Raw genomic sequence first — 24,953 nt, forward strand, 5'->3', positions numbered from 1 at the left:
ACCTTTCAGCTACTGTTTATTTGCTGAAAGGGATCTTGGTGTTAGATCTGGAAACTGGCAGGCACAAGAACCCTGGGGGAATCTAGCATTATGTCTTCCAGTGTGCATTAGTACTGTACAGCCCTCATTAGAAGCAGGTTTGGGCAGGGAACTGGATGTCATTCCACTGTTTTTCTGCAAAAGTAAGCTGTCTTGGCCTTTGTTGGTCCTCATTAATTCTCTGTCCTAGACATGGAAACAGAGTAGCAAGTTGCTCTAATAGGGGAATTATTTTTTTGCAACACCTGACAGCATATTTGGGGGGGGGGGAGCATGACTGTGGTGATAGAAGTTTTTTGTACAACAAGGAACTGTTTGTCCAGTAAAGCAGCTACTATTCAGATTGTGGATACAAATCAATGTTACCTAACTGGATAATGTACATTTTCAGTGTAGTAATGGTGACTGCTTTGGTGTTCTTCCAGGGCATGGACAGTGGCTTCGCTGGAGGAGAAGATGAAATTTACAACGTCTATGATCAGCCTTGGAGAAGTGGTAAAGACATGGCTCAGAACATCTACAGACCCAGTAAAAATGTGGATAAGGACATGTATGGTGATGATTTGGAGGCACGAATAAAGTCTACTAACAGGTACAGATGCTCATGTGAATTTAGTTCCCCATCTATTAATGAATGCTAGATCTAATGTTTGTTTCTTGTCTACTACAGGTTTGTTCCTGATAAGGAATTTTCTGGCTCAGACCGCAGACAAAGAGGTAGAGAAGGACCAGTTCAGTTTGAGGAGGATCCTTTTGGTCTCGACAAATTCTTGGAGGAAGCCAAACAGCATGGGGGCTCAAAAAGGCCTTCTGACAGTAACCGTCCTAAAGAACATGAGCACGAAGGCAAGAAGAGAAGGAAAGAGTAAGGGCTTGTTCTTCTGGATAATAAGACTGCATTCAAAATTAAAACATTTTAAAGCAGGCTATAGGGGAGTAGTCTTAACCCATTGACAGCCCTGTATTGTGGATCCAAATCATCAGTTTTCTAATGACACTTTACACAAAAACAATGAAGAGGAAAAATTGGACCACTCCATTACACATTCTGGACTCTAGCTCTGCCATTCCCTGTTTTACAGAGAATATATTCCCTAATATTGAGTTCTTGGATAAAACTGCTTATTCCATCAGATTATGCTCCCTATGTACATAGCTTACTCTAATGTACTTGTAAGGGGGGAAAGTGTTGTAATTTGCTGTTACTCTGCTGTGACTGTATAGTTCATTTTGACAAAACAAGCTGAAGTCATTGGAGAAGAATACATATCCATAAGTTTATTTTAGGTTCTTTAATGACAGTGAAATAAAGTCTCCTTCCTTCAACTGTTGTCAGCAGTTGTTCTGAGTGAATGTTGCTGTAGAAAACTTCTGCTTTGCTGCTGTTTAACTTCAATCTGAAAAAATAAGACACACAAAATAGATAGTAGTAAGAAAAACAAGCTTAATCATTTTTAGATAGGTAGCTTTGTTGGTACAACAGCAGGACTTGAGACCAGCGGCACTTTAGAAACCCAACAATATTTTCCAAGTGTAAACTTTCAAGAGTCGAAGCTCCCTACAGCTTGAACACCTTGTTTGTCTTTAGGGTGCCACTGAATTCTAATCAAGCTCAGATATTAAAATTCTAGTCTGTGCTCATAGCTACCAAAATGAAGATTTAGCAGTAATTTCTACAAGACCAAAATTTTACACTTAAGCTCTCTTTATCTGCTGTAGTAGTTTAAGACACACAAAGCAGCCTACAGGAATTAGTATTACTCTGTGGTTTACCCACAACTACATCCAGTATCTTGTATGGGTTTTTTAATACTTCCTTCAGTAAGGTGCGTATAGCAATTGTGATGTCCAGGAAGTGCAATTTGGCCAGTAAGATGTCATTACAGCAGTATATATGTGGTCCGCCTCTCATACAATAAATGTTTAGTTAAAGGGAAGTGACATTGTTTGAAAACTACTTTGTTACCACATTTCTGAAAGCCGCCTTGTATTAAAGCTTATTTCAAGCCCTATAAAAATTACTTTTGCTGTTTGTTTTGCTGCAGTCTATTCATTGAGGCAGGTTAATGCAGGGATCCCCAACGTGGTGCCTGCCAAATGTTTTTAGAAAGTGGGTGAGGCTTTTGCTAACCATGGCTTCTGACTGGCTGTGCAGATTTTTAAAAAGATTGCTTTGGCAGAACCTGCTTCCATAGCACAAAGATCTTCACTTTGTGACTGAAGGCAAGTTATGGCAGCCATTTTGTTGCTGTGTCCACAAGATCAAAAAGGATGGGGAGCCCTGGGTTACTGTTTTAATGGTTTTACAAAAAACAAGTAAATGAGGTACAGATTTAACAGCCTTTGTGGCTCTTTCTGAGTTACTGTATATTTCAGGATGCAGATGGAAAACTGCATGAATGAAAACTTCACAGAAAAACCGGCTGAGATAAAAGGTTCTAGGTTTGCTCTCTGATAGGCAAGGAGGGATGATTGTCACATATTGCTTCAAAATCATACAGCAGTCTATTAAATTTATACCGTCTTCCATTCAAAGGGGGCTGACAATCAACACTGATCTATGCAATTGAGAAACAAGAAGTTCAACCACTTGGGATTGTGAGGGAGAGGTAAATCAGACATGCCATTCCAGAGCATTGGAGAGACGGCTCTAGACCTTATGAAGGAGGTCGAGATCTGCCAAAAGAAGGCACAACTAATAACAGCTAGCCCGAAGGCCTCAGTGCATCTATACCAGAAAAAGCAGTCTTGCAAATCTTAGGGTCTTTAGAACATAGGCAATCAAATACATTCTTTCCTCGGAAAGTTCAGGATTTCCAGCAAATCTTCCCAACGACAGATATATTAGGGCTGAGAAAGTGACTGTGGCAAGTTATCTGATTGATGAGGGAGCTGAAAACCACATATTAGATCACCTATGTATTGATGTAGTTGGATCTTAAGCACCTGTAAGGTTACTCATAACAGTTCCTCCCTGCCTCCCTCTTCTGCCCGACCTCCGAATTGCTGATACTTCAGAGCTCACATTAATCAGAAAACCCACATAGTTTTAGCTGTTCAGCAGCACACAAAATCATTGTCCTGTCACAGCAGCGCTTCCACACAAGTGGCATTTATTTATGAATAGATTAAAGTAATACTGATAACGACAGTAGAAAGGGAATGTTCCAAAGTGCTCCTTCTCTGCACAGCCCTTCCTATTCTCCTTTTATCTGGCTTTGTAGAAGTGGTAGGGTGAAATTCTCCAGCCTATCCCTGGCACCATTTGTTAATATACAGCAGGGAAAGAAGCTGTCTTGCAATACTTCACCCTTGGCAACTAGCAATGCAACTAATTGATGAGATCAGGCATGGAGAGCCAAGGCTAAGTCGCAATCTTTGTTAACATAAACCAAAGGACTGAGGAGACCGTTTATGAAATAAGATTTCTGTTACACAACAAGCACATGAATCTCCTTACTCTATATTTTGAGAGAAAATTTGTTTTAACATGTGCCTTAGATGCTACTTCAAAAGGAAAAGAGAAGTAATTGCAGTATCATAAACATCTTACCTTAACTCCTTCCAGGATATGAGTTTCTTTCTGTAAAGCATTATTCAGGCCTTCCTCTGTAGAAAATCCAACCCAGCACAACCCTTTGTGGAAACCTGTTTCTTTATCCTAATAAGACACAGAAGTAAATAAATTTTAGCTGAGTTCTATTTCCAGACAATAGGTAATCTATATGGTCAACTGCTCCTTTGATGTAATCAGAACAGTGCCATCTGCTGTCCTTAAATCTGGCTAACAGGGTAACCATACAATCATGACTGAAGAAGTTAGACCTCAAACTATTAAGGGTCAGCAATTTAAGGCCTCTAAGAAGTGCTGCTTGACTCCCACCCTCAATTGCCAACCTCAAGGCAACATGTAAAGCAAAGACTGATTACACAGTGCAAGTCAATATGATCAACAGCTAGGACATTCAATGAATACAATAGAGTGTGGGTTGCAAAAATTTGGAAACAAGCATAAATCCAAACATTGCTAAACAATGCATAAGCAATTAAACATGACATCTTTAATGACACAGAAATGTGTGTCCACGGGCAGTACTCAGTAGAATAGTGTACAGTCTCTATCCCTTTACCAAGGCATCTCTCTGAGCCATTACTTACAGCATATTACCTGAATAAAAAAGCAATGCTGAATAATTCCTGAATAAAGCCTCCTAAAAGCTTCTATACAGCAGGGATTAAAGTGCTGGCTCTTCTAAAATGGTTCTTAAGAAAAACTAGATGCATTTCATACCAAGGCTATAGAACTGAACAAGCAAAAGAAGGAATGTGAATGAAATAATTTTCCAGAAGAAGCGGCTTCATAACAGGAACAATTACTGATCTTTTGATTGAACAGTGGAATGTGCTGATAGTTGCCCATTTTCCCAGCTCTCCCTTTCCCTCTCAAAAAGCCATTTCCAACCCCAGGATAGCTTTATATACTTGAAAAGATAAAAAGAGTGAGCATATCATATCAGATGGTACATGCATGCATTTTTTTTACTGCTATGCAAATAGCAACCCTCAAGTAAGTAACTGCCCCTGGATGCAGATAATGATATAGGAAAAAGCATGTGGAATAACAAGCCATATGAGGTGACAAAATACAGCGTGAAGAGAGAAAATCACTGATGAGTTCTGCCTTAGTATATGCAAATACAATTCTGAATGTGACAAAAATAATACTGCACTGCTTAACAATTTGACATAACTAAGATTTTTAGAGAGATATTTTTCTATTTCAAAAGTCTTTATGTTCAGTATGCAAGATTGTTGTATTTTTGATTTTTAAATTTATGGATGAACACAAAAATAATCTGCAATCATAATTTGTATAGGAAGCTAAAACTTAAAATTTGTAATCCAGAGTAATGTGGCATATATTACAGAACATTCAAAATATTAATGCCTTCAGCTGGGACTAAGGTGGAAAAACTAGTTTTACTGGGGCAATATATAACTGGGTTTTTTTCCCCATTGTTACAATATCAACTCCCATATGATAAATTTATACAATGATTGATTCATCTACTGATCAGCTATTTGCCTAGTCTTAATACAGTACCACAACCAAAGTGGTCTGAGTTACAAAAACATGTATCTAGTTAGAATACAGTCATTTCATGAGGGTTTGGCGGGCAGGGAATACTTACAAATGGCAGTATGCATTTTCTCACAGTACCAAACTGGCCAAAATATTCTCTTACTTCATCTGCCAAAAACAAGAGGGAACGGAATCAATTGATTAAAGACCTTGCACTTTGCATTTCTCTCTGAAATTTAAAAAATGTTTGTCCATACATAAATAAAAATGTTTCAGGTTAGTAGAATTCCACAAAAAAGGAAAACAGTCCTCTAGCCAAAGCAGCACATATGTATTTACAGCACATAAATAATTACTTGTTCCCATAAGTAATTATTAAATGGACTTTATATACTGATTTTGTTTTTGTAATTATCTTGCTGTTAATCCTGAAACAAAAATTCATCATTAGGGTAAGAATAAACCCCACTGCTTTAAGAAACACACATATTCCACCATATTTTTGCATTAGCTAAGTTCAATTGATTGTGAACCAGAAAAACTGGACTGATACCAGAGAGATTATCAAGGAAGAATGTGCAAAGATCCTTCCTGTAGCCAAAAGCAAGGAAAGTCTAGGATGGCTGATGAAACTCTTAAAACTGCTAAAGATAGACAAGAAGCAAAAGTAAAAGGTTACAGAAATAGAATCAGAATTCTAAATGCTGCTTTTCTAAATTCAGAATTCTAAATGCAACTTGTATGCAGAGACGAGATCTATTATAACAACCAGTGCAAAGAAACAGAACAACAAAAAAGGGAAAACCAGAGGTCTGTTCCAAAAAACCCAGGAAATCAAAGGGAAATTCAAACCATGGCTAGGGATGCTGAAAGATCAACATGGAAATACAGTATTCAATCAGGACAAAATAAAGAAAAGATGGAAACAATATACTGAAGAACTATACAGAAGAAACAGGATGCCAGATTCCTTCAATGAAGAATTTTTTGACAACCTGAAATATTAGTGAAGTGAAGATTAGCTGCACTCAAAGAAATAGAAACAAATCACCAATAGAGCTCTTTCAAGCTACAGAAACTGAATCTATCAAAGTATTTACAAGAATAACAATGGCCCACAGATTGGAAATGCTCGATCTACATTCAATTCCAAAAAAGGAGATGCCAAATTGTGCAGCAACTATTAGATCATCACGTTAATTTCCCAAGCAAGCAAAGTGATGCTCAAAATTCTACAACAAGGATTCTTTCCATGTATGGAATAAGAAATGCCAGATGATAAAACTGGATTCCTAAAGAGAGATCACATTGCAAATTTACAATGGCTAATGAAACATACCAGGGAATTTTGGAAGAAAATCAGCCTGTGTTTTATAGATTACAGCAAAGCTTTTAACTGTGTTGCTCATGAAAAGCTATGAATGATGTTAAAACGGTATGCCTCATCATCTGATTGTTTTGATGTACAACCTGTGCTCTGGACAAGAGACTACTGTTACAACAGAATATGGAGAAATGGAATGCTTTCCAACTGGCAAAAGTGTCAGACAAGGATATATATTATCTCCCTATCTGTCTAACCTATATGCAGAACATCGCATAAGGAAAGCTAGATTAGGTTTAGAAGAAGCTGCAGTGAAAATTGGTAGAAGGAACATTAACATGTGAGGTATGCAAATGATACCACATTACTGGTAGAAAACAGTGAAAACTTGAAACAATTGGAAATCTAAAATAGTTATCTCTCCAGTTATTAATATAAGACTTCAGACTTACAAAATTATTCAAAGATGGTATTTTACTCCACAGAAATTGGCTAAAATTTATTCAAATAGATCCCCTCTTTGCTGGAAGCGTTGTGGTGAACAAGGGTCTTATGCACATTGCTGGTGGAAATGTAATTATGTTGCAGAATTTTGGCAATCGGTTTTTCACCAAATTTTTTTAATCACATCTTACTCAATTCCCTTTAAACCGGAATTAATTTTCTTGAATATCTGGGGGAACTATCCAATACCACAAATAAGGAAAGATTTAATTTTAATATTGTTGTCAGCAGCTAAAAATGCGATTGCATCACGATGGAAATCACATTTTCCCCCAAACCTCACTACGTGGTATATGAAGGTATGGGATCATTTGATCATGGAGAAAATAACAGACAGGATGCAGTTACGAATGAACCCTGCCAAATCTTCAGATTTTTATGAGAAGTGGTTTCCTTTCCTGGATTTCCTCTCTAAGGAAAATCTACTCATTACAAAGCTACCGTATTATGAGATTGTTAGCCCGGAAATTTAATTTTCTGAATGAAACATAGCATTATATCGGTAGTAACTGTATCAATCTAGTTATAGTGTTGTATTGGAAATTTTATCACCACCACTGTTTAGTTATATGATCTTTGTTATGATAACACTGTACTGTAAAGTGATCATTTCTTTATTTATTGTATTTTTCTTCCTTAATAAAAAAAAAAACTTGAAACAACTACTGATGAAGTTTATAGGAGAAAGTACCAAAGCATTATTACAGCTGAGCATCATGAAGACAAATTACTATGGAGGAGTTTCACAATTTTAAGGCTGACAATGAATAAATTGAAATTGTTCACGACTTTCTATTCCTTGGTTCAATTACCAACCAAAACGGAGAGTGCAATCAAGAAATCAGAAAGCAAGACTTGGAGGGGCATCCATGAAGGAAGTAGAACACATCCATAAGGACATGGATGTCACTCTGGAGACCAAGATCAAGATAATCCACACTATGTTATTCCCCATTGCTATGTATGGATTTAAAAACTGAACAGTGAAGAAAGCTGACAGGAAGAAAAATTGATTCATTTGAAACGCAGTGCTGGAGGAGAGTTTTGCATATACCATGGATGGCCAAAAAGACAAATAAGTGGGTACTAAATCAAATCAAGCCTGAATTCTCCCTGGCTATTTGATCCCACACCAACCTTGCAATGGTCAAAGAGGAGGATTGCCATTATCCTTTGTGAGTGAATCAACTTCTGCAGATTTCCAGTACAAATTAATAGCTGGCATTGACCATATGCTCCTTTCACTGGGAACAAAAGACAGACTAGATATTCAGCTTGGTTACTGACCACCCAGTGCCCCAGTAAGCACCCTTTCTGAATTGCCAGAGATGCTCTCAGATGTAGTGTTGGAAACACCTAGACCAATTCTTCTGGGAGACTTCAACATTCATGCTAAACGTTCCATGAAAGGACCAGGCCACAAATTTTCAGCTTCCCTGGCAGCTCTGGGTCTCTATCAAATAGTGATAAGCTTCACACATGAAAGAGGCCACACCTTATATTTAATAATTTGCACAGAGCCTTTGGGAAGATCTTGCTTCAGGGTTGCAGATTTAGCTTGATCATGATCTGACCATTATCTGTTGAGACAAAAGTGAGTATGGCCTCAACATCCCCTTCTCCCCCAAAGGGAGGCCCATTAAAATTATTTGACCACAAAGGCTCATGGATCCTTCCAAATTCAAAAATGTCCTGGGAGACATTAAGATTCCAATCACTTGCTTTATTGAGGCTGTTGTAGGAACTTGGAATGTGAAGCTCCTTGATGCTATTGACATTACTCTTTGTTGATCTTTTTGACCCTTGGGACCCCCTGCACCCAAAGAGTGATGGTCAACGGCGTTTCATCAGATTGGAGGGAGGTGTCCAGTGGGGTGCCACAGGGCTCGGTTTTGGGCCTGGCACTTTTCAATATTTTTATCAATGATCTGGATGAAGGAGTGGAAGGGCTGCTCATTAAATTTGCTGATGATACCAAATTGGGAGGAGTAGCAAACACCCAAGAAGATAGAATTAAAATTCAACAAGACCTGAATACTCTGGAGAAGTGGGCAGCTGTGAATATGATGCAATTCAACAAAGACAAGTGCACAGTATTACATCTGGGCCACAAAAATGGGAAGCACAAATACTGGATGGGGGATACACTTCTGGGCAGTAGTATATGTGAAAGAAATCTTGGGGTAAGAGTGGACTGTAAACTAAATGTGAGCAGTCAGCGTGATGTGGTGGCAAAAAAGGCCAATTCAATCCTGGGTTGTATCAAAGGGGCCATAGCATCAAAATCGCAGGAGGTCATAGACCCTCTCTATACTGCCTTGGTCAGGCCACATATTGTGTGCCGTTCTGGAGGCCTCACTTCAAAAATGATGTGGACAAAATCAAGAGGGTGCAGAGGAGAGTGATGAGGATGATCAGGGGTCTGGAGACTAAGCCCTACCTGAAAAATCAGCAGTGGCTGAACATAGCCTAACTCAAACAGGGCACAGTATCTTATTCCAGGACACCAAAATACTGGACAACACTTCCAACTACTTTGTCAGACTGCACAGGGAAGCCATTGAAATTCACAAGCATAAGCAAAACTTCAACAGGAAAGAAGAAACCTTAAGAATGAACAGAGCATGGTTTCCAGTTCTGAAAAACACTAGGCTAACAAAACACTCTATACCCGACAATAGCCCTGCAGAGAAGATTAGCACATCAAGCACCAATCCATATGTAAAAGAACCTCCTCAGGATACAGTGAAGCCTCCCGCCATTAGCATTCCACACCCTGGGAAACTCTTACAGGATGACTCAGCTCAACCCCACCCCTCCTGAGTAGATATAAATGACCTGCCAACATCTTTTCCACACTGTGACACTGAGAGATCTCTGTCTTTTGGTGCTACACCTCTGAAGATGCCAGCCACAGCTGCTGGCGAAAGGTCAAGAACTACAGTGCCAAGACCACGGCAATACAGCCCGGAAAACCCACAACAACCATCTTCAGGAGAACTCATTTGTAGTTATGGAACTAGATGCCATCAATATGCAGATGACACCCAGCTCTGTATCTCACTGTCCAAATCACTGTGGGATGTAGTAGAGATCTTGGGTCATTGCCTGATAGCTGTGGTCAAATGTCTGAAAGCAAACAAACTGAAACTGAACCCAGACAAGTGATGCTAACTGATAAGGTAGAGATCTTGAAGGACATTGTACTCCTGACTTTCAATAAAAGTTCGTCTGACCCCTGCAGACTCAGTTAAGAACCTAGGGGTTATACTGGATCCAGATCTGCTGCTGGAAAGGCAAGTTAAGGGAGCTGCAAAAAACGCTTTTCACAAACTCAATCTTCCTGGAAACATGGCCTCCTACCTTGACACAGCCAATGTGGCCACCTGGACCCATGCCATGGTAATACACATGTATTCTCTGTGGTGACCGCCACCTTACAGAACGGCCTATCTGAAGAGGTCAGGAAAGCTCCTGGATTTTTGCAAACTGTGCAAAACTGAATTATTCAAGAGGGCTTTTTACTCAGGTAGGAGGGCTATACTTTAAGGAAGTGGTCTCGAAAGGGATGCATAAGTAAAGGGATAGGGACTATAGACTTTACTACTACATACTGTAGATTGCTGTAAGTATTATCTTAGTACTTTATATGTTTAGAATTGCTTATGCTCTTTTTTAGCATTTCTTCAGCTCTTTACTGGATTTTGTTAGTTTTAAATCTCTGCAAATCTGCATTTATATACTTTATTACATTGTTTATTGAAATGTCTTTGAAATTGACTGTACTGTACTGTCTCAGTGTGTAATCCACCTTGAGTCTCAGTGAGAAAGGTGGACTACAAATAATGTAAATAAAATTAAGTCACTCTGATCTGGACTGTCCATGTTAGCCTGATCTTGTAAGATCTCAGAAGCACAGTCATCACTGGCTAGTAATTGCATGGGAGACCACCGAAGAAACCCAATGTTGCTAAGCTGGGACACACAATGGCAAACCACTTCTCTGTTTCTTGCCTTGTAAACTCTATGAGATCGTCATAAACTGGCTGTGAACTGACATCAACTTACACACAAATATAAACTCATAAGTGTAAGGTGGCCTCAGAAGGCATGGTAACAAACCCTTGTCCAAGCACTAATTAAACTGGACTACCTTAGATAATAATTGTATGTTAAAAACTTTTCACATGAATTAAGAATGAGTATGATGTAATGGTTAATGGTGAACTAGGACCAGGAAGATCTGGATTCAAATCTCATTTTGAGAGCCAAGGAACTGACTTTCTTTGAAAAAGAGGCAAGATAAAGACATGACATAGTAATCTTTACAGTCTAAGGCTCTCTCTTAGCCTAACCTCCATCACAATGTTAAGTGAATAAAATGGAGGGAGCCCTATCTAAGCAAAAGTGATAGGCAACATTCTTTTGAGAGAAGGGGGAAAGGAAGTCTACTGCAAATCTCCATTTCAAGATCAATGTTCTAAAATAGCAGACATGTGCTTTCTAAACAGGAATGTAATAGCTGTAATCATATCCCCTTTCTTCCAACACTGTTTAATATTTCATACAAAAAGTTTGCTTGTGTCGATCTTTTTCCAGAATTATAGTTCTGGTCAAAGAGACACAGGTGGTTTAGTCCCAAAACACACACACAAATTAAAGAAGGCAGGCTTGCCTACACTGGTTAAAAAAAGACTAAACAAATTAATGGAAGGCAAGTTTATCAATGCCTATTTAGCCAGGGTACCCTGACTTGGATAACCCAGGTGAGCCTGATCTCATCAGATCTTAGAAGCTAAGAAGGGTTGGCCTTGGTTGGTAATAGGTTGGGAGATACCCAACAAAAACCAGGCCTGCAGAGGCAGGCAATGGCAAACTACCACCTCTGTTAGTTTCTTCTAATGAAAACCCCACCAGAAGTCAGCTATGACTTGAGGGCACTCTCCATCACCACCATTTAGCCAGGGTGGTTAAATGAAAATGGTGATGATTAACTGCATCCTCCATGCCCCTCTGAGGGGCAACAACAGGGGTCAGGGTTCTAACATTCTCCACACCCTGCTTGCGTGCCTTCCAAGGGCACCCGTTTGGCCACTGTGTGAACCCTGAATACTGAACCAGACGGGCCACTGGTCTGATCAAGCACAGCAGCTCTTGTAGGAGAGAAAAGGGCGCATGGTGGAGGACTAGGCTCTGGCAAACCAATGTTAAAATCACCACTCTGCCATGAAATGCACCGGATGATCATGGGCCACTCTCAGCCTAACATACTTCACGGGGGGGGGGGGGTCCTGAGCACTTGGAGGAAAGGCGTGGAATGGTTTAAATATCTCTAGGCAAGGAAAAGTTGAAGCCCGGCACCTTTTCCATCCCGTGCGTTTCCCCCCTCCCTACGCAATACCGCTATCTCCCTATGCACAATGCAGTTATTCCAGCCTCGCCACACAGCAGTCGAGAGACTGGAGTAATTCCCCATAGGGCTGCGCGCACACCCCTTTCCCAGAGAAAAAAAGCCGGCCCCTCTTCCGCCCCCTCTCTCACTTGCCGACGCCGTCCAGGGCACTCGGGTCACAAAAAGCTCGAACACCCGTCGCGAGGCGCCTACCGCCGCCATCTTGTAATGCTCCTGTCGCCGGCTACGGACCGCTAAAGCCGCTGGGAAGCGTTTGAGGGCAGCCTCTTCCGTTCGGCGCCTGCAAGGTCACCTGAGCGAAGATGGCGGCGGGAACGGCTGCCGCCCGGGAAGGCGGCGAGGATGCCTTCCGCCAGCTTTTCCGCTTTTACCGGCGATGGGAAGGCTCGGACCGGGCGGGGCTGATCGACTTTTCGAAGCCAGCCGCGCGGCAGGTAATTGGGAGGCCTTGTCTGGAAGCTTCGCTTCTTCGTAGCACTGGGCCTGCTTCAGATCGTCTCCATGGTAACAGGCATGGCCCCACACGCTCTTCCGCGAGATCCTGCCACATTCCCCCCCCCTCATTTCCGACCTTTATGCTGACAAAGGAGAAGAAGACGCAACGAGCGTCAGGGATGGGAATGGTGGTTAAGGAGGAATGATCGGACTCTCGCTTCCAACCTTGCTTATTACTTTGTTTGGGGGGCATTGTTCTCTCCACCCAGTTGTTTCCCGAGCCGTTTTAGAATAACACCACTAAAGTGCAATAAACAGTAAAAACGAGCAAGAGTCCGAGAGCACCTATAAGACTAACAAAATTTGTAGTAGGATATGAGCTTTCGTGAAGAAGTGAAGCTGTGACTCACGAAAGCTCATACTGTACCACAAATTTTGTTAGTCTTATAGATGCTCTTGCTCTTTTCTACTGCTACAGACAGACTAACACGGCAATCCCCCTTGATCTATGCAATAAACAAAGTATAAAAGACGTTCAAAATAAACTGAACCGAAAAATCTCCCAGACCAATATGCCTAGCAATGTCAGTTTAATACAACAGGTGGCATATAATATTGCCAGCCAACAAATAGTGTTAAGCGTCTCAAGCTCTTAATAGATGTCCAACTTTGTAGGGTTGCCAGCTCCAGGTTGGGAAATTTGGGCGTGGACCTTGGAGAAGGTGGAGTATGGGAAGGATTTCAGCAAGGTATAATGCCATAGTGTCCACATTCCAAAGCAGTCATTTTCTCCAGAACTGATCTTTGTGGCCTGGAGATCAGTTGTAATTCCAGGAGATTTCCAGCCACCACTTGGAGGCTGGCAACCCTATGTCCAAGGTGACTGACAATCAGTCAATGTATAGTAAGTATATTAAAACAATCCCCAATAAAAGACTTCTGTAAAGTTTAGTATTTGATTGCAGTAATACTGAAGCACCATTTGCAGCCTTACATTTGTAATGATTTCCCATTTGTTGCTTGAGGCCCAGTGTCAGGATTGTGGTGAAAGGTCTGTGATTAAGACAAAAGCCTGCATGTTGTCATTATTCTAATTATGGAAATAACTGCTGTTATTTTATGTGAATCTGGTCTACCACACAGACTAGTTGTGCTGTGAGCAGTTATTTATTGCCGCCCACCCATTGTCTGCACCAGCTTTCCTATAATAAAAAATGGAGTTGTAGAATTCTGGCTGGTATCATTTCAGACTGCCAGTGTGTGTATATTTTTTAATTGCTGTCCTCTTTTTTAAAAAAAAATTCTCCCTGTGTTTAGTAATAATGTGCTAGTTCATACAGAAGAGGTTTTCTTTTTAACCTGGTACACTGTTATACACATGATGCACACCAGTAAAATCCCTAGAACTTTTAAATTTGGTAACAATAGTTGAATATTAAATTAGATTTCTTTATTGCTACAAGAATTTCTCCTATAATTGTCAAGCTGGAAAGCTAGTACTTATAGGCTAGCATTATATTTATTTACATAAGACTTTATACCGTTTCTTCCCATCCTTCAATACAATATGAAATCAAAGGATACTTCATTTATTTATCTATTTTTTTATAGTCTGCCTTTCCTGGAACTCAGTGTAAGTCCATACACTCAAGAGGATGGGACATCCAATAACAATACAATAGGATTTGGACTGCAGAAATTTTGGTACTAACCAAAAATCTGAAACAGAACTGAAACAAAGCATAAATATTAACATGATGTGTTAAAAAATGCAAAAAAATTACATAGCTGGATTACACCCACGGACAGTACAAACTATACATAGTATTAGTAGAGTAAACTCCCTAACTCTTTACCCAAGCATCTTTCTGAACCATTGTTATAGAGTAACTCTATTATTTTTGTAGAAAACTCCTCTTGAATAATTCAGTTTTACATATTTTGCAGAAAGCCAGGAGTACAGGAGACTTCCTGACATTAGGCAGGCCATTCTGTAAGGTAGGAGGCACAATGGAGAATGCACATGTATGGGCAGTTGTTGATTCTGCCTATTTGCAGGTTTGCACCTGTAGGTGGCTGTACTCAGGTGAGTGAAGCTGTTGTGGTGGAGCATAGGAGAGGTGGCCCTGCAGATATGAAGCACCAAGGCCATTTAGGGCTTTGTATGTGATAACTAATATTTTAAATTGAGCCCGGCAACTGATGGGCATTCAGTAGAATGTCTCAGAATGGGAGTAATATGCATGATCTCTCGAGCTCCCAACAATAGCCAAGCCACAGCATTCTTCACCAACTGGAGTCTCCAAGTTGATTTTGAAGGGAGACCAATGTAAAGTACATTATAGTAGTCTGGTCTCATTGTTACTGTGGTATGGCTCCAGGTGGGCAGATCAGCTGTATCAAGATAGAAGGCTCTCTTCAGGGCTAAACTGAGTTGGAAGAAAGTGTATTTTGCAGCTGCATTAAGTTGCTTCTCCAGCAGAGATGTTGGATGTAGTATAACCCCTAGGCTCTTGACCAGGTCAGCAAGAGTCAGCTGAATCCCATCAGAAGTGGAGAGCACAATGTCCTTCAAGGACTCCACTTTCCTAACCAGCAGTACCTCTGCCTTTCTAGGGTTTAGTTTCAGTTTGTTCACTCTTAATTAACTACAGCAGCCAGGTAGTGATTTAGGGCGTCTACTGCATTACAGAGAGATTTGGCTAAAGATATATTGAGCTGGTTATCATCAGCATATTGATGACAGCTAATCCCAAAACTACAAATGATTTATCCTGTTCCTAAGGGCTTTACAAAAGCATGGAGAATACAATTGCACTCCAAAGAATTGGTCCCAATCTGATGATAACTGGTCTCCAATGGGAACCCTTTGAGTTTGGTTTGGGAGGAATAGTTTGAACCAGTCTAACACACATCCTCTGATACTATTTCTGCCTCCAAGAACCTCCTAATTTGTATTGGCCCCTACACATAAAAGGCCACACGCTGGATTTGATCTTTGGGATGGGGATTAATGTGGTTCTGGAAGCAGTAGAACCAGTGCCACGGTCAGACCACTCAGTCCTAAAGGCTTGGTTGGATATGCCGCCCCCTCCTTGCAAAGATGGTGAGCTAATTTATGCTCGCTCGTGGAGACTTATGGATCCGATTGGCTTTCAGAATGCTCTGCAGGATCCGATGCTCCATGGCAGTTTGTTGGATGAGCTGGCGGAGGACTTGCAGGTCCGGCTCTCCAAAGCCATCGATAAAATCGCTCCCCATTGCCCTCTTCGCCCCTGTGCCCGTCGAGCTCTTTGGTATACAAAGGAGCTACGATGGAAGAAGTGGGAGCTAAGACAGCTTGAGTGAGTGTGGCAGCGATCTCGGGATGAAAAGGCAAGATGATGATATAGGACGTTGATGAAATCTTATGAGATGGCAGTGAAGGCTGTGAAGAAGGAATTTTACGCGTGGAGGGCGGAATAAAAGTCCAAAAGAAATAGATAAAAAAAAAAAAACGCAATTTAAAACTTTTTTTTTTGTCTTTAAAGAACCACAACAGAACTTTGGGACTCATTGATTCCCTTCATCGCCTTGCTAGTGATTTTCTTACAGATTCAGCTGCCAGAATCTAGATGTCCATAGGGATGGTTGTTCTGTATTAGTACCTTCCGGTGCTAAAAGTTGTTCTTGAAAATATTTGGAGCTGTGATGAACAGTATAAGGATACATCAACCAGTGGTCTGCGCTTGCAGTACTGTTGTTTTATTTTTTTGCATTAACTCTTGGTTGATATTATTCTGGAGCCTCTCACTGTCTTGTTACCCCTGCAAGGAGAGTCCTGTATCTTGGGATATGCAGTTGTTTACTGCATCTACAATGTGTTTGATTAACTCCTTTTTTCGTAGTAGTAAATGAATGTCTATGTCTCAGTCTTTTGAATCATGGGCTATAATGAAGCATCTTGAAGTTTAGTATATACTCCGGGTGAGAAACTCTGTGAAGCAGCACAGTGTCTGGTAACACATCCTAGAGACTATTCTTTTGTGTGTTCTGTCTTCCAACCTTAAAAAAAAATCTTTACATTATTACCAGACCAGTTTCAGAATGAAAGATTCTGTCTTGCTTACTGCTTTTTACCCACATGATCACTTTCTCTACTGTCTGTTGCAGGAAATTAACTACAGAGGAAAAAATTAGCAGTGTAGGTGACATTTTCAAGGTAGCAGGATTAACGCTGTCTTCAATAACAAAAGATCCTTTTTATTCCATTAAGAATAACATATTAAAAGTGACTATTGGGTATTAACAATTTCTGACTAGCACCGGTGCTTAGACAGGTTTACTGGTCCTTGGTTAATATTGTAATGAGTGCAGTTTAATTACAGCCCTCCCAAGGAGAATTTCTGTCACAGAAAGCAGCACTTCAGACCTTGAGATTATGTAATTATGATTATCTTCTTATTTCTTCAGCATCGTTTGTAATTTCAATTAAAATCACATATCCACTGGAGGTTAGAAATTAATGTGTTATGCTGTCTGATATTGGAATTCTAGCCTGTCACAGGCTATAAAATGTGGCTCTAGTGGTTCCTGTGTTAATAGCCATTATCATACGTCATATCAGAATTATGGTGCAAGGAGAAAAGCGAACCATTTGTTAGAACATTGTGATATCAGGTTTCAGTATCTCACAGCCTATTGAATCAAGAAATAAAATGTGCCACAAAATCCCTCACAGGTCCAAAGTAGCAATTTCATTTTATTGTCTGATACCTGACAGTTCTCCTGAGATGAAAACAAATGCTATATCCCTTTGACAAGCTGAAAATTCTGTATATGTCTTATGCTTCTAAACCCTGGAGTCTGGTAGACTTTTGCAGCATAAGCAGTCTGGGGTAGATCTGTTAGTGATCAGCAGGGTTTTTTTTCTGGGAAAAGAGGTGGTGGAACTCAGTGGTGGAACTCAGGACTGCACAATGACGTCACTTTGGGTCAGCTGGAACAAGGGGGGAGTTTTTTAAAGTTTAAATCGCCCTCGGCAAAAATGGTCACATGGCTGGTGGCCCCGCCCCCTGATCTCTAGACAGAGGAGATCTCTGTCTGGAGATCGGGGTGGGACCACCGGCCATGTGACCATTTTCAAGAGGTGCCGGAACTCCGTTCCACCGTGTTCCCGCTGAAAAGCCCTGATGATCAGATTTATTAAAGCTTTTTTATTTAGTATTGGTGAATGTAACTAATAAAACTAATGTTAAATCCCATTTATGGCAATGGGATAGTCAAAAATTTTTGATAGATTGCACTCATGTTGGTGGGTAGATTTACAAATACATTTATCAGTTGACTACTTAAAAGTATATTGTAAAAATATTCTGGGGAAATCCCCTGCCTCATTTTCTTTCAAGCACTGACTTTGAAGAAGCAAGGCATCTTACTGCTTTTTGACCTGTTCCAAATTCAGCACAAGGTCTGATACCCACCCTTTCCAGGCTTGGGAGGAGGGCAGGGCAGGGCAGAGGAGAGGCTTGAAGCGTAGCCTTGGATAGCTCACTGTGACAGGGGCAAACTACTGTCCCCCTTGTCCAGATAAGAGTTGCAAGTTGCCTCCTGTGATTGTTCTGGCCCTTCCTGCCCCTTTTTCCCAGAGGAAGAAAAAGTTTGGTGGTAGGAACAAATTTATGGATCCTTGCTCACATGTTTTGTCACCTGATTTTCTTCTGCCAGGTGGTCAGTTCTCCCCTCATCCATTCTTCAGTAAGTGATCAAGATGCCTACAGACTAGGACTGAAACCGGTTAGCTTGTGGAAGGCTTATGGTCTGGATAATTATCCAGGTAAGTGTCTTTGGATATCAAACAAAGCAAAGAAAGTACTTTGTAGGGGTGTGCACCCCAAAAATATTGGTTTACTCGAAGTGGGAAAAAAATTCGGGAATACTCAAAACTCAAAAGCGGCAAGCCGCTTCGGATTCAGTATTTGAATTGCTTTGGTATGCTCCGTAAAGATGCAGAGCATACCAAAGTGATTTGAGGGGAGAAGCTTTCTCCTGGCACCCCCACCCACTCCCACTCCTTCACCCCCCCCACTTAGCCCCCCTGTCCCCGCCACTCCTCTTACCTGGCTGGGCAGGAAAGGCTGGAACTGCCACTGCGCCGCTGCCTCCTTGGCCTGCATGGGCAGCAGGGAAGGCTCGAGCCATTGCCACCTTCGCAGCCAGCTGGGTGGCGGGGAGGGCCGGTGCCACCTCCTCCAGTGCTACGCAGCCCCGCAGGGTGGCGGGAAGGGCTGAAGCCACCTCCTCCAGCCCTTCCTGCCCCTCAAATGGCAGCCACAGCAGCCATTTGAGGGACAGGAAGGGCCTTCTCCGCCTCCTCTGCCGCCGGGGAGGGCTGGAGCCGCTGCCGCGCCGCCACCTCCACCACCGCAGCAGCAGGGCCAAGGTAAGTGGGGTTGGGGGTTTGGGACGTTTAAAAGACTGCCGCATGCAGGGGGCAGGAAAGGGGCCCTTTAAACTTCAGCTGTCAGGCGGGGGATCCCCCCTGCCTGCCAGCTGAAGTTTAAAGGGACCTGCCACTTGAAAGAGGCAGGGAAAGTGCCCTTTAAACTCGGGCCCCGAAGCTTCCCAAAGCAACCCGAATGCTTTGGGAAGCTTTGATTTGGGATTTCCGAATCAGGGTCCGAATCGGAAACCTGAAGAGCACACCCCTGGTACTTTGTGTATCCGTTTCCCTCAGACTGTCAGTTTTTCTGGCTGAGAAACTGTTACAATGTGTACAACTTTATATGCCAGGTTTTATCCAAAAACACAGGTGAAAACCACTGATACCAACTTGGCATATCAAAGTATTTCTAACTATGGTTTTTCCTCTTGGCCTCACCTATCCTTTTATCTAGGATTTATATTTATCTCAAACCCCTTCCTTCCGGGCTGCCAGCGCCACTGGGTGAAGCAAGGTCTCAAGCAGTACACCCAGAAACCCAATGTGTGCAATTTGGATATGCACATGCCTTCTAAGGAGACCACAGATCTTTGGGGAAAGAGTCAACAGCAGCTGCGGTAAGTTGGTTAAAGGAAAAAGAGCATAACAGATAAGGTATCGACTGAACTGAGGAGTCATTAAGATCTTTCTCTTGCTATGAACATGTGCAGTGGACTTCGGTATGTATTTCACTTTGTCAGTTGTTTATTGGTAAAATAAGCTTTTAGGAAGTTTGCTGTGAGTACAAATAAATCACCTAGAGCCAGTTTGGTGTAGTGGTTAAGAGCGGCAGGACTCTAATCAGGACTCTAATCTGAAGAACCAGGTTTGATTCCCCACTCTTCTGCTTGATGCCAGCTGGATGGCCTTGGGTCAGTCACAGCTTGAACTGAGCACAATAACTGATGGGTACCCAATGGAGCAACTGTAGGACGGGAGTGATGGTCATGCTCCTGCTCGCTCCTGATAACAATCGAGCTGCAGCATTTTGCACTACTTGGAGCCTCCTAGTTAACTTAGATGGGAGGCCAATGTATAGAGCATTACAATAGTCAAGCCTTGATGTTACCATAGCATGGATCCAAGTGGCCCTTTCTAGCCGCCCTTACTGCTGCAGCCCCTTGTGCTCCTGATAAACTTACCTCTGTGCTCCAGGACTCTGGAATTATATTCAGTGTAGTGGGAGGAGGGGCAGGAAGACATAAGCAATGCTCTGTGTGTATGTGGCTTATCACAGGGCTCTTTGGATCCCAGCCACTGAGTCCAAATGGCTGACTGTCTCTTCAGTTAAAGAAATATTATCTATACAGACTCTTAGGGCAACTACTGTTTTTTCTCAAGAATTTACATCGGAGTGGGGGAGAAGAAGCAGGTGTTCCTGCAGGCATTCTGACCTGCTGTCTGAGCAAAGATCTTGAATGAACTCCAAGCTAGAATGTGAAGCCATGAGGCAGGGAAACAATATAAAGGAAGCGCCAAAAACTTATGACTCTTTCTTCCACAAATCCTGCCTTAAAGGAATGAGATGAAGCTTCACATTAATGGGTGTAAAAGCTCAGGCTCAGGTCCTGTTAGAAGAGCTGAAGACAGTGTGGTTGAGGAATAAGAATGCTAAGCAAGACATAGAGGCTCTGACTTTTTTCAGTGTACCCGTTAGACGGAAACTCTGGGTGATGGTGAAAGATCAGTTATGTGTTTTTTATGCAGTCCTAAGGAGAGTTACAGCCTTTCAAATTCATTGAAGTAATTGGGTCTAGAAGGGTGTAATTCTTCTTAGGATTGCATTGTCAGTGTATCAAATTCAAGAGACAGCTTTGTTTAAGTTAATAAGCTCTCTGTTCCCTCCTGTCCAACTCAAGAGCCTGTACTTTCAAGTAACTGATTCTGACAGCAGCAATGGCTCATCTCTATTGCTTTTCTGCTCTTGGAATTCAGACCTTGTGGAATGTTAAATCTAAGCAGAAGGGATTATGGATATATTGTGCACATTTTTTTAAAATGTATCTGAGGAGACTTTTGCTCTTCTCTCGAGTTTATTTGTTCTTTTGGGGTGGTTTTTATGTGGCTTGCAGCCCCCCAGATGGAAGCGTTGCCCTCTTACTTCCAGTGTCTACCACATTTATGTGAACATCTCTGTATAATTATTTTTTAATATTTCCAAACAATTCTCTTTTGTGTAGGTGAAAACAAAGTGTTTGCATGGGAATAATATTTTATTGCACAAGTTAATATGAGTCAATAGTAGTGAGGGGGAGAGTATGGACAGAAAATGCAGGCAGTTGAAAGGCTCAGAGCTGCCATGCAAACAAAATGCTTTCATATTTCCCTCCAGTGCTGCTTTGGCCTAATGCAAGCAGTGCTGTAGTCTTTCTTTCCCTCCCTCCCTCCCTCCCTCCCTGTTCTTCTCCGCAGTGGGAACTCAAAGCAACTTACCACTTCATTCTCTTTTATTTCTCACAACTACCACCCTGTGAGGTAGGCTAGGTTGATAGAGTGAGTGACCCAAGGTTGCCTAGAGAGTTTCCATGGCAGAGCAAAGATTCAAACTTGGGTCTGCCAGATCCTGGTTCAACATTCTTCCAAATCCAGTTTCCATAGCATGAGAATGAATTTACTAAATGAGTTATATTTCTGATCTGACTTTTGATGTTACAGATGACACGAAATTGTTCAGGGTAGTGAAAGCCAGAGAGGATTGTGAGGCACTCCAAAGGGATCTGTCGAGGCTAGAAGAGTGGGCATCCATGTGGCAAATGAGGTTCAATGTAGCCAAGTGCAAAGTAATGCACATTGGAACCAAAAATCCAAAATATAAATACAAGTTGATGGGGTCTGAACTGGCGGAGACTGACCAAGAGAGAGATCTTGGAGTCATGATAGATAACTCACTAAAAACGTCAGCACAGTGTGCGACTGCCATAAAAAAAGCTAATGCTATGCTAGGGGTTATTAGGAAAGGGATTGAAAACAAATCAGCCGGTATCATAATGCCTCTGTATAAATCGATGGTGAGGCCTCATTTGGAGTACTGTGTACAGTTCTGGTCGCCACACCTTAAAAAAGATATCATAGCACTGGAAAAAGTACAGAGAAGGGCAACTAAAATGATTAAAGGGTTGGAACACTTTCCCTATGAGGAAAGATTGAGGCGCTTGGGGCTCTTTAGCCTGGAGAAAAGACGACTGAGGGGAGACATGATAGAGGTTTACAAGATAATGCACGGGTTAGAGAAGGTAGAGAAAGATGTGTTTTTCTCCCTTTCTCACAATACAAGAACTCGTGGGCACTCTATGAAATTATTGAGCAGTCGGGTTAGAACAGATAGAAGAAAATACTACTTTACACAAAGGGTGATAAACACATGGAATTCGTTGCCACAGGAGGTGGTGGCAGCTACAAGCATTGCCAGCTTCAAGAGGGGACTGGACAAATATATGGAGCAGAGGTCCATCAGTGGCTATTAGCCACAGGAGATAGATGGTATTCTCTTTGTGGGGAGGTGGTGCTCTGTTGTCTTGGTGCTGGAAGGAAGGCAGTGGGAGGGCATCTGGTGTCCTGGCCTCACTGACAGTCCTTTAGATGGCACTGGATTTCTAGCCACTGTGTGTGACAGAATGTTGGACTGGATGGGCCACTGGCCTGATCCAACATGGCTTTGCTTATGTTCTTATGTTCTTATGTTACCTTTGGGCATCCAGTTCAAACAAGGGGGCTAAAGTTTTAATTGAAGCTGAAGTGTACTTGCTATGTAATGTAAGTAAAGGGTGTCTTGTCATTATCTCTGCCTTATCTAGTGCTCAGTTCAATTTTTCATTCTTTGCTGTAATCACATCAGTCCTTTTCTCTGAAAGCATATTTCTCTGTGTGTGTGCGCGCGTGCGCGTGAGCGCGCGCACGCGTACACACACCCAAAAGATTTCAAGCCCTACTCTTTCTGTACTTAGGTGGTATACTGTTTGCCAACTCATTTGCCAGCTTACATAAGAAGACATATGATACTTCCGTTTCATGGTTGTGATGAACTTTGGATGTTTGTATACTGGAATGCTCAGAATTATGTCTGTCCTGATGATGATTCTATGCATTGGATTCTCCTTCAACTTAGAAACAACTTCAGGAAGCAGGGCCCTGGTGCTACTTGGCTTAACTTTGGGATAGTAGGGAGGAAAGGCTATGGCCCAGTAGGTCACTTGTACCATTTGGTGGAGAAGGGGCATGCTGTTCTATTTTCCACTCCTTACCCTAGGCAAATGTGCCAGATCAGGGTAAGTTGGCTTTAAGCATCTGGGATCAATTTTGGAGGAAGCAAATTTGGATAATCAGAATTGCTTTTGCTATTCCAAAGCCATAACCCTCCTTTGGCTGCTGTAGCATCAGAGCTGTCAGGGAGAGGGGAGGGAGTGAATGGCCTGCCCCCCAGTTCATTGCCACCAGTGTCATCAACACAAGCCCTTCCCTGCCATCTCATGGTGATTGTCTAGAGTAAAAATTGACCACAGAAAGCAGGTGAGCAGCACCCTCCATAGGTTAGGGAGAAGTACTGTGGCTGATAATATTTCAACTTGGCATTCATCTGCTGTGGCCGTGTAGGATAGAATTTAATACACAGCTACTTCCCATTTCGATTAAAGCAATACTGCAGAGTGAGATAGCTAGGAGAAATGTTGGCAGTTTCATTAAGCGCTTTCTGAAAGTGTGCAGGGACAAAGTGCTGCATGGGCATTTCTATTAGAAGCCAGCCAGCCAGCCAGCCAGCTATCAAGTTTAGAGTCACAAGGAGAACTGAGAAGAAACTGGACTTAAGGAAGGTGTATGATTAAAGCTGGACACAATTAGTAAATCCAGATTATTAGGCTGGTCCACTTCAGCATGGGAAAGCCTGTCAGATGATTGCATGTATCTGAACAACAGCAGTAGAGATGTATTGGGTGGTGGTGGTGATGGAAATAATTGTATTTCCATTCTTGATAATGTGTTCAGTTATATTTCTTGGTAAACATAACGGCAAGCAAATCCACTGTCCCTTCTGTTTTATAGCAGGTAAAAGATGTTTTAACACTAGTTTCTTAGTGAAAAGGAAGGTGATGCCAGCAGAAGATGCAGAGTTGACTAGGTGCAGAGGGAATCTTTCTTCGACTCTGCAGGTTCCCAGATGAGCTGTTAAACATCTCTTGGTGCTTGCGGCAGAGCTTTTATATGCCAGGTAATCTTACAAGTCATGAGGCAGGATTGGGCCATTCAAGCCCAACTCACTCTGCCATACGTCTTCCACCCAGGGATCTCTGTCATTTTATTTATTTACATTATTTATAGTTCATCTTTCTCATTGGGACTCAGGGTGGATTACACAGAGCAAATCAATACAAATAACAGGATGGGGCATCCAAATAAACAATGCAATAGGATTAGGATTGTGAAAATCTGGAACCAACTAGAATTCAGAACACAGAACCGAAGCAAAGCATAAGTATTATAAAAAAAATTATATGGTAGGATCCTGCTTACAGCAACAGGCAGTACAAACAATACATAGTAGTAAAGAACACTGTGCCTAACTCTTTACCGAAATATCATTCTGGACCATTTTTTTGTAGTACAGTCCTATTGCCTGTGTAGAAATGCTTTCTTGAATAATTCAGATTTGCTTAGTTTCCAGAAAACTAGGAGAGGGAGCCTTCCTGACCTCACCAAGTAG

The 24,953-nt window shown here is 41.8% G+C and overlaps 3 protein-coding genes across 4 annotated transcripts in view; 2 read left to right on the forward strand and 1 right to left on the reverse strand.

Annotated features, from left to right (window-relative positions):
* SNW1 (SNW domain containing 1) overlaps positions 1–2,057 on the forward strand; it is a 24,646-nt gene extending 22,589 nt beyond the window's left edge. Inside the window, exons 13-14 of one of the 2 annotated variants that reach the window (XM_054970446.1) lie at positions 465–631; positions 710–2,057. In XM_054970446.1, coding sequence (XP_054826421.1) covers positions 465–631; positions 710–908 — 366 coding nt within the window. In that variant the 3' untranslated portion in view covers positions 909–2,057. Of the gene's footprint in view, positions 1–464; positions 632–680 lie in introns of both variants that reach the window. The other variant, XM_054970447.1, reaches the window with a different exon arrangement.
* Positions 1,297–12,621, reverse strand: SLIRP (SRA stem-loop interacting RNA binding protein). Its single transcript, XM_054970450.1, has 4 exons — positions 12,492–12,621; positions 5,232–5,290; positions 3,593–3,700; positions 1,297–1,436 (listed from the first exon to the last, which is right to left on the reverse strand). Exons 1-4 carry the CDS (start codon positions 12,562–12,564, stop codon positions 1,362–1,364), a joined length of 315 nt encoding a protein of 104 aa, XP_054826425.1. The 5' UTR covers positions 12,565–12,621; the 3' UTR covers positions 1,297–1,361.
* The window catches only part of ALKBH1 (alkB homolog 1, histone H2A dioxygenase), a 22,421-nt gene continuing 10,050 nt past the window's right edge, over positions 12,583–24,953 (forward strand). The window contains exons 1-3 of the mRNA XM_054970448.1: positions 12,583–12,797; positions 18,505–18,613; positions 19,674–19,836. Coding sequence (XP_054826423.1) covers positions 12,666–12,797; positions 18,505–18,613; positions 19,674–19,836 — 404 coding nt within the window. The 5' untranslated portion in view covers positions 12,583–12,665. The remainder of the gene's footprint in view (positions 12,798–18,504; positions 18,614–19,673; positions 19,837–24,953) is intronic.

The sequence above is a fragment of the Eublepharis macularius genome, chromosome 2 (assembly GCF_028583425.1).
Source record: "Eublepharis macularius isolate TG4126 chromosome 2, MPM_Emac_v1.0, whole genome shotgun sequence".
Classification (NCBI taxonomy): Eukaryota; Metazoa; Chordata; class Lepidosauria; order Squamata; family Eublepharidae; genus Eublepharis; species Eublepharis macularius.

Excerpts from the sequence above, each read along its gene's own strand:
- SLIRP (XM_054970450.1), bottom strand. The coding sequence starts at position 12,564 with ATGGCGGCGGTAGGCGCCTCGCGACGGGTGTTCGAGCTTTTTGTGACC. Across the intron at positions 5,291-12,491 it reads GCCCTGGACGGCGTCGGCAA|ATGAAGTAAGAGAATATTTT; the intron begins GTGAGAGAGGGG and ends TGTTTTTGGCAG. Across the intron at positions 3,701-5,231 it reads GAAAATGCATACTGCCATTT|GATAAAGAAACAGGTTTCCA; the intron begins GTAAGTATTCCC and ends GTGTCTTATTAG.